Source organism: Crocodylus porosus, unplaced genomic scaffold (genome assembly GCF_001723895.1).
Source record: "Crocodylus porosus isolate Cpor-Errol unplaced genomic scaffold, CroPor_comp1, whole genome shotgun sequence".
NCBI classification, from domain to species: Eukaryota; Metazoa; Chordata; order Crocodylia; family Crocodylidae; genus Crocodylus; species Crocodylus porosus.
This window is the reverse complement of record NW_017728931.1, coordinates 48,027,711-48,037,647: the sequence shown is the minus strand read 5'-3', so window position 1 is coordinate 48,037,647 and position 9,937 is coordinate 48,027,711. Positions and strand designations below refer to the sequence as shown.

At 42.4% G+C, this 9,937-nt stretch overlaps 1 protein-coding gene across 1 annotated transcript; it reads right to left on the bottom strand.

The window, feature by feature from the left end:
- Nucleotides 1-8: 8 nt before the first annotated feature.
- On the bottom strand, nucleotides 9-2,543 carry ASCL4 (achaete-scute family bHLH transcription factor 4). Its single transcript, XM_019544800.1, has one exon. It carries the CDS (start codon nucleotides 1,745-1,747, stop codon nucleotides 1,184-1,186), a length of 564 nt encoding a protein of 187 aa, XP_019400345.1. The 5' UTR covers nucleotides 1,748-2,543; the 3' UTR covers nucleotides 9-1,183.
- Between the last annotated feature and the right edge of the window lie 7,394 nt (nucleotides 2,544-9,937).

The following is a 9,937-nucleotide window of genomic DNA, read 5'->3' as shown; positions in this document are numbered from 1 at the left end:
ATATATTATTTTTTTGGCATTCTTTTAAAGTGATGTAGGTAGATCACAGGGGATGGGAGAATAAAATAATACATCTTGCCCTTATTTATCAAAGCACTTATGTGTTTAAAATTAAGCATATCCTTAAGTGTTTTGCTGAATTGGAGTCTTGGAGAGTAGTGAATGAAGAAAAGATATGGGGGGAAAATGATCACTTTTTTAAAACTGGAAATGGTTCAGATTAAAACTACCTACCATAAGGTGATTATTTTAGCAGAGTTAGTTCCTTTTAGAAGCAATATTTGTAAGCATACGTTAAAATGCCTATGTTTTCACCTCTGACCATCAAAGAGGTGTCACAATCAATAGAACTGCAAATGTAATTTGTATAAATGGAGATGTGCAGGTTGACAGCTCATCTATAATTTCACCCCAGCACTTTATTTTTCTATGTAGAATTTTACAGAACTTTATTTTGCATTTACCAGTATTGCTAATATTGGTTACAATGAACGTTTCAGACTCTTTTGCTGAAAATGGTTATTTAAAACAAGCCCCATATACTTTCACATTTTTCCAGCTCCAAAAAACGCTTAATATGAATTATCTACTTGCATTTAAAAAGACAGTGCCAAATAGTCTCACACCCAAAGATTGGTTCTAGTTTTTAAAACTTTTCCAGAAACTTCATCTTAATAGAAATGGTTTTGTGAATTAAACATTTTCAGTGAAACATTTTAATCTAAAATTTACCTTTCACTTAGTTATATTATTTGTAAACCAAATCTTGCATCAATTTAGCAGTGCATGAAAACTAGGCAAGAAACCAACTAATAGGGTGGGAGAAAAAACTCTGAAACTGATCTATTTTCATTGTCCCACTGAGTGAAATACAAAATGTAAACAAACAGCTTAAAAGATGAAGAGCATTTAGATTTTAAAAGCTGTTTCAGTTTCAGTGATCTAACCCATGATCAGTGACACCACAGGCAATTGCAGTGGAGTCATTTCCTTACAGCCTGTATGTCATATGCAATGCAACAATACCGAAAAGTCCTCCCAGAGAATGAGGATACCTTTATTTTCCCTGTCTGCTTCTTTTTTTCCCGGGATATATTTTGACCATTTTGAAAAACCATGCGGCTTGAGATAGTGACAGTTTCTGATTGGTCTTGAAAGTGTCTACTTCCAGAGATGATGGTTCCTAGCTGCAAGTTTCCTCAAACTCACTGTATGGAGATGAAGCTAAAGAGGTTTTAGACTCTCCATCACTGTTGCATTCCCTTCTTAAACCAGCACTGGAAGTATCCATCGTTGTCTTAGTAGAGAGAATTTCTTTGGTGTTGGTCCCTAAAGGCTGACAATCCAACAAACTCTGAAGATGTTTAATGTAACTTATTGCAGCTCTTAGGGTCTCCACTTTGCTGAGGCGCTTGTCAGCAAGCTCCTTGGGAAGATGGTCTCGGAGGCGTGTGTACCCCTCATTCACACAGCGCACCCTTTGCCTCTCTCTCTCATTTCTCTTTCGAATGAAGGCAGGCTCAAAAGAATAATCATAGACTCCTACATATCCAGGGAATGGCATATAGGAAAATCTACCTGCATGGCTGCAATAGGCTTGGTCCCAATATGTTGGATTGAAATGGAAGGGAACGCCAAATGGTTCTCTTAGTGGTAACCCATGTGGAGTTACATGGCTGCTACGCATGGCCAGAGCTCCAGAGAGTGACATTCTGTTCAGTAGTCCATCATCTTTGTTACTATCCATTTTCACTAGTGCAATATCAGGTCCCAGATTTGGCTTCCAAGCTTGTATTAATCCATGTGTGGAAGAAACAGATGTATTGGTGTTTGTCTTCTGTCCCACAGCCTATTTCTATTTTTTTTCTATTTTTTATTTTTTGTAGCTAAACTTCTATCCAGATTTCAGTGCAAAACTAATGATCCATGAAGTCCACTGTGTGCCTGAGAATCAGCTCTAAGTCTGGGTCTCTTATAGATGCAGAATGCCATCTAATTTATAGACAGGTCTTGAGGATCATCAATCCACACTTTTTTTTTTTAAACCCAGCTTTTCCCTCTGATCTTCATATTTCAAAAGATAATAAGAGGGTTCCTGTATTCCTTTTCTCCTAGCTTGAAAGTGTGACCAGAGAATTAACACCAAACATAAAAAATCTTCTAGGCTCTAAACGCTTCTCATGTATTGTAATCCACGGCATCTTTTGATATAATTGTCTCCAAAAGCTGGGTAATTTACAAAGTTTACAGGGATCTTCAAAGTATTGGCAGAACTCCTCCCTCTCAGGAACCAAGGATCTCCTGTCATCTGAAAAACTAGCCAAAGGCTTTTCCTACTGAAATCCGAAATGCAAGTGCAGCCTTTGTTGTTTCTGCTGCTTGGGTCTAGCTGAAATGGCTCTCAATCAGTTTGCAAAACTTGCATGGTATCTTTCCAGCTTTCTTGAGATCATCCAAGGGAAGAGTGCTCTCTTGTGGTTGAAAGCATGTCAGATTGAAAAACAAGATGAGAAATCTGTGTTTTATAGGGGGGGTTGTTCAGTTGCAAGGGGAGACCTTTTCAGGAGGTTAAGAGGAGAGCTAGTACAATGCACTGAAAATGCATTATTGCAAAACACACATACACACTTTTGCAATTACAAGGTACTTGACTTGATGCTACCCCATGTTATAGCCCCTGCTCCACTTGGACAGCTGAGGATTCCTTTGATACTTGTGAGTTCTGTGCCTCCTCTGACTGCCAACAGGATGCTCTTACTGCCCAGGATGCTCTTACTGCCTGAGAGACAAATAAACCCTACCTCCTACTTTTCCATATGATGGCCTGTTCCAGGGATTTCTTCTGCAGTATCGTGGGGATTTTATTTTATCAGTCAGTGTGTTCTATACCTACAAACGTTTTGGAGACATATGTCTAATTTACAGGATTTGCCCCGTTTGCCAGGAATGAGCAAATTTGGTGAGGTGAGTACCCAGTGTAGTGAGCAGCAGTGTGGGACATGAAGTGAAAAGCTGAATGATTGTGTAGATACTGTCACAAATGTTCAGTGGCTCAAAGTGCAAGCTAGCATCCCGTACTCAGTGTTTTCATGATAAACTCTCCCAGAAGAGTAAGTTCCTAAACAGCCGCCACTCTGAGAAATGTGCTTATGTCATGGGTGAGTTAAAAAAGGTCATCATGACATCAGCATGCCTTTAAAAAAAAAAAGTGTGCTCTTGGATTTATTTTATATGCCTATCGTGCACTAAAAAAATCATACTAGTCCTTTCTAGCCTCAAAGGGCATGCCTCCAGCCTCTGGCCATACTAGGGAACATTGTCCTCTTTCTCTCATACCTGCTTTGTGAGTGCCAAATACTGAAAAAAATGTAATGTGGCCACTATTTGATATACACCCAGGGTGCACACAGTGCTGCATCTAGGCTCAGGTGTTCTCACTGGTGTACACCCAGAGCTACTCTAACAGTGGCTATGCTCCATTTTGAGAGGATTTGATTGAAACAAGTGTGCAGGGCATGCTTTGACTGCAGTGTTTCCTAGCATAATCGGAGAAGGTATAAGCATGCCCAAAATGTCAGAACACAGTGAGTCACAATGGACTACTCTACAATTAAAGTTTATGTAGCTTTACTATCATGAAAATAGGGAGAGGGTCTTCCTTGTATTTAGACCTCACTCTGTAGCTTTTCAACACTTTCACTACAGTGTTGTGCCAGACCAGGAAATGAAACTCTGTCTAGAAACAAGTGGGATGCTGACTCATCTGTTTTCATTGTCCAGCTCAAAAAAGTAAGAATAGGTAGAGAAGTAAATTAAATTTTTTTAAAGCTATGTGACTTTTTTTTTTAATTGACTGTCGGCATAAGGAAATAAAAGAATGCCTTTCAGCTGTTAAAATTCTAGATGTTTGGGTTCTCCAAAGCCTTTCCTAATGCCTCACCATGTTCAAAGGCCAGAATTATATTTCAGTTCTGTAACAAATCCCTTTCTCAACTACCAGGCTTTTTTCCAATGTTTACTGTAAACGCAGCGCACCTGCAGTTTCCAGTGCAGGAATCCCACCTGTGTTAAAGGGATGCTCTGTTGCCCTAGTGTAAATCTAGCTTCTTAATTCTTAAAAAAAAGAAAAGAAAAAAAAAAGAAAATTCTCACAAGAGAACACAAACATTGATCTGAGGGATTAGAAGAGCTGGTTTCATATCAAGCAGAGTCAATAGGGCTCTGATTGAATTGCTTCAGCAACATGAGGTAAATGAGACCGTACCACTAGGTTTTGTTGAATGCGTTATTGTGTTGACAAGCTAATATAATTCTCCTAGAGTGCAAATATTCTTTGTACAGAGAGCCAGCACATGGCCTGTTCACCATGAATCCCATCTGAGCTCTATTTTCAGATTTTAAGTGGGACTACAGTGCTTTATGTCATGACCCCCTTTGCATAGAGCAGATCCTAGTCATTTATATACAAAAGCAGGTCCACTGAAATAAAATGAACAGGATTTGGCTCATCATAAAATAAGGTTAAAATTCACAAGAACTTTCATCTTAAATTCAAAATGTGATTAAGATCACAGGGGGGTTGGATCCAAGAAAAAAATGTTCCTTCAGGGTCTTTCATTTTGAACACTTTGATCTCCTTTCTTGAGTTCCCTCAAATTCCTCTTCTTGTTGCCTTCCCCCTACTAAAGGCTTTGCTCTCCTTACACAGTCCTTTTCAACCTGGCTAGAATTTTAGGATCTGATCTGGCTCTTGCCTTGTGTGAAACCAGGAGTTGTTCCACGGTAGTAATGTGGCTGTGAGAAGAGTGACTGTCTCTCTGCATCAAGACCTCTTTGGCCCCTGGAAATAGGTCTCAATGTTTAGGGATCTTTTCTTAATCTGCCTCTACTTAAAGTCAATCTTTCCTTTCTTTTCCTCATGTCTTTGTGACAAGGTATTTAGCAGAATTCCCAGATTCATTGAAATTTGACAGGGCTGTGCTATGAGCTCTTCTGCTATGGCCGTGAACTTGCGACCTCTGTGCTGTCAACTATGCTCTTTAGCACCAGCCACCCCAGCCTCCTACAATCAATCTTCTTAATTTGGAGACTTGCATTAGTTTATTCCATAATTGTTCTGTCTTCCACAGTGTTATGTGTCCATTCTTCTTTTCTTGTGTTTCAGTGTTTCCTTTTAATTATCTATCTGCAACTACTAGAACATACTGCCTGCATAAATGAAAATAAAATATAAATTATTATTCCTTTCAGATACAACTTAGTCATGGTTTTAATTGCACATCACACCCACAATGATTCGTACAAGCAAAATAATATAATCTTTATGGTGTGACAGCTACAAAAAAACTTGACAACACATATCATTACCTTTCTAACCTACTATCGATGCTATTCATAAGCTATATGGACAGGGCTAGTCTAAGCATTAGGCAAACTAGGTGGTCACCTAGTGTGCCAAAATTTGGGGGTTACCAAAATTAAATGCAGAATAAAATAACAGGAACATCATTCTAAATAACAGCCCTAGCCGGCTGTTATAACTGTGTTAGGGTTAATGAAAAGTGTGAAACAATCAATATATATATTTTTTTGTTTTTAAGGTTTTATTGTTCATTTCGAATATCAAATAAGTTCATGTAAAAATTCATTCTAGACTTCTTATTTTCCTCTGTATTGGAAGTGGTGGGGGAACTGAGGTACACAGTTCGCATAGGGCACCAATTACCCTTGGTCCAGCCCTGTATATGGAATAAGATATATTGACTAGTATTATTCTTGTGTCAACCCTTGAATTACACAGTGGCAGATTCACAGCAATGACTTTCTTCTGACAAAGATTGTCTTTGGATCTTGTCAGGAATTAGCCTTATTGATGAAAATACTGGTGTAGAAATACAGGATCCAGTTAAATGCATACAGTTCTACCTATCTATTCCCAGCTAATAACATCAAACTTTTTTTTTTACTTGCAATGCTTGAACACAGGAAGGAGAAGAAAATGATTAAGGAATAAACAAAATAAAAAAAAAATTATGCATATGGGAAACTTCTTAGTTTGTCTCTGTCTTTGAAATGTATTATTATTGTGATTGTAATGTTTTTTTTTCTTTAAACTGGAAAGACTCCACATTTAACAGCTAAAAAATAGGAGATGGATCTAATCCATCTAGGTTCTTGTATTGTCTCCAAATAATGGAATAAGTGCAGTGGTCTTTGCATAACCCCTATCTCATGCAGCTCTATTTGCGATACTAAAAGCTATTAGTACTTCTACACACACATCTGTCTCCTATCCTTTCTTTCTGCTGGGACAATTCCACCAACTCTCCAACTAAAGGAAGGCTTCTTTCAGCACCCAGCAGCTGATGGAAGGTGCATATAGTAATTGTACCTTCCTAGGGTCTACTTCATATCCCACCAGCACAACTGATGAATTGAAGCCATGTGGATTTGGTAGAAGCTACACGGAGTTGCCAGAGGCTGCACATTTTTTGTTCCTTTTCAGAGGCAGTTGCTATCTGTTATAAACTTCTAGCTGAATCCTCCAGTACAGTTAAGGTCTAAGATTTTAGGACATTTCCAGTATCTAATGATAGAAGATAGCTCTGTGACTTGCTGCAAAGCCAGCAGGTACTGTAGGGGGATGACAAGACACTAAGTTTCCAGTAAATACAGTGCACTTGTCCTATTAATTCATCTTGACATCATATATAGCTACCTTTCCAACCTTCTGTCAGTGCTATTCACACTGTTTATGCAATAAATTGGAATATAATAGTTTTCTTGCATAAACCTGGTAAAGGCTGTCATCACAGAAATCATGGCTTTGCTTTGGGAATAAATGCTCCTAAGGAGTTGTAGATGCTTGTGGTATTGGAGGATTTTCTTCTCCTTCATATATTACATCCCCTCAGGCATTCAGGATGTAGACTGAAGTTACATTTGTTGTGTGATCTGCTCCCTGGAAGGGCTCTAGACCCATGCCATAACACACGTGAACGGCTGCAGAGCACTTTAAAGTGACTGATCTCCTGACAAATTCACCTTCATCAAATGAGAGATCAGATGAAAGCACTCCATTTTGGAGCACCTTAGGTAACTTGTGTTTCCCTAGAGTCAATCCATTGTGCGATTCAGTCCAGCCCCACCTCTGGGGCTGTCTCCAGGAAGGGAGAGGGAAGGGGAACTGAGTTCTGTGCTGGGGTTTGCTTGGCCTGAGCTGGAGGTGGGGGCGTGGATTGGATCCTCTGTGCCTTGCAGTGCCCACCCCCACCAGCCTGTTCACTCCCCCTCCCTTCTTGCAGACAGCACGGATGTTGGGAGAGGGGGCAATGGTGGGGGAGAGGGTTGTCTACTCCACTGCAGGCAGGCTCCCTGGGCTCAATTCTCACCACCCCACTCCCCACCCAACAGGTGAACATCTATTATGTATTGGACAGGGAGCTCTAGTCAAAACACCATGAGTTAGAGTGGGGGCCTGCACATCTGCCAGTTCCCCCAGTGTGCAGCCCTCTACAGACACAAGTGATGCTTTTTCATTAAGTGACACTTATTACCGACTTGACTAGCTTTGATATGAATATAAAATAGTGTAAATTGATATTTAAAGGTCATTTTTAAGAGGGGAAGTGATATGTTTCTATAGCACAACTTATAGGGAGGGATAATGGGATAAGGAGAATTTTGTGTGATTTCCATACTGGTTCTAATACAGCTTCATTTCTGAAACAACCAAAAATTGTTATTCTCTGATTGCTTTAAGAAGCAGCTGTGGAGCTCAAGACTGATAGGGTTCTGTGGATCAACCTACAAAGCAATGTTCACAAGGTCGGGGCACACGTGAGCACCTCTAACTGGGTGGAATGCATCATGCTGTCGTCTTGGGATGATCAACACCTTCTGCCTGAGTAGGGACATAATTTTCCACATTGTCTCAATGCTGTCACTACACATTGAGTGCCACGAGACTGTCATGTGTCACCCCATTGCACCAGAAAAGAGGGTGGCCATGGCCATCATGAAACTGGCCACCCCCAGCAGCTTCCTCTGCTTCATTGGAAACCAGTTTGGCGTGGCTCCCTGCATGGCCAGCATGGCTGGGTGAGGTACACCAGCTGCAGGGCCGGGTGAAGTATGCTAGTAGCTGCAAGACGTCATGGCAAAGAAATTTATCTGCCTCCAAAACCCCAGGGAAGTTGTTGAAGGCTTCTAGGCCGTGGGGTTCCCTAACTGCATGGGTGTATTGAATAGCCCACACATCTCAGTCCTATCCCTATCCCAGGAGAGCCAGTCATTCGTCAACAGGAAGGGGTTTGCTTCAGTGATCTTCCAAGCCATGGTTGATCAGCAAGGATGCTTCACTAGCATTTATACAAGCTGGGCAGGCAGCACTCACAATGTGTGTGTCTTTTGAAATTTGTCACTGCCTGGGATGATGGAAAAAGGATATATGAGCTCAGGCTCCCCAGTGCAGTGATCCAGGGTATTGCCATGACCCTGCTTTATCGTAGCAGATGCAGTTTACTGTCTCCTGCCCTGCCTCACAAAGCCATACGGGGAACAAGTTACTGGTGTCCCCTTAGATCAGCAAGCAAATGGTGGTCGGGAGCTATTGTGCCGAACTGCCTGGCTGCACACCTTCTAGCTGCTGCAGATGGAAAGGGTGCTCTGTAGGCCACCGATCGAGCAGTGCTGAATGCTAAAAAACATTCAGGAGTTACCATTTAGTGTTTCTAAAAATAAAATAAAAAAATTTGTTTCAACACTTCTGTCTGTGTCATAAGTACATTAGTACTGGGGGTGGGGGAAGGTGGTCAGGCTGCAGTGATGGTGGGGGCTCATGATTAGGTTCACAGAACTCCCCTTGTAGGGGGACAAAGGGTTTTTTCAAGGTTGCTGGCAGGAACAGTCTGGGTGTTTTTGCTGTGCTCACATACCTAGGCTTGATGGCACCCTTCCCACCAGAGGACCCCCTGCATCATGTTAAAAGGCTGGTCATTTGTTTGCTGTAGGGGACTGAGGATTGGGAGTGAGGGGCACCAACGTGGCTGGGGGGGCACAGCCATGTGGGTTGGGAGTGAGGGGCACTGGCAGCTGAAGGTCAGGAGTGAAGGCTGTTGGGGGGAAGGGGACTGCAGGTTGGAAGTGAGGGGCACCAGCAAGGGGTTGCAGGTCAGGAGTGAGGGACACTGGCAGGGTGGGGGGTGCAGGGAGACGCAGGTCAGGAGTGAGGGGCCCCAGAAGGGCTGGGGGGGCATGGGGATGTGTGTTAGGAGTGAGGGCTTCAGGAGCTGGTACCACATGGGGGCTGCAGGGCCATGGAGGGATGCACCTGTACCCCTCCCCGTGCCATCTCTTGGCAGGATGCAACCCCCACTTGGTGCCCAAGTGCGAGGGAGGCCAGGTCTAGCTGAGGGGCTGCACATTCTTCATGATGGGTCATGGTCCCAACTGGCCCATCACACAACAAAGACCTGCAATCTCCTTTCTGCAGGCCTCCAGGAGCCCAGATGCTGCTAACCAGCCCCATGCTGGGGGGCGGGAGAGCAGGAGAGCCACACACAGGGGCTGTCTCGACTTGGACTCGATGCACCCTCCTCCCTCCTTCCCTCCCTCCTGCCAGCAGTTCAGCACTGCTGTCTGGCTGCCAGACACAGGTGCTTTTTCAGCATAAACCACCCAGTCCCCTGTGTGGAGATTGGGACCACCTGTGAGATAAGGTAGGGAGAGCACCACAACATGCCAATATGCATGGGAAGTGTTCCCAGTATGTGTGAAGACCCAACCAATATGCACGGGGAGATTTTTGTGTGCATGTTATAATGCTGTGCGCCGTTCGAGTAAAATAAGTGGGTTTACACATGAAATAAAGTTTACTTGATGACATAGTAAACTTAAAAATAAGGTGAGAATAAAGACAGGAATGAAAAGAATAAAA

Excerpts from the sequence above, each read along its gene's own strand:
- ASCL4 (XM_019544800.1), bottom strand. The coding sequence starts at position 1,747 with ATGGATAGTAACAAAGATGATGGACTACTGAACAGAATGTCACTCTCT.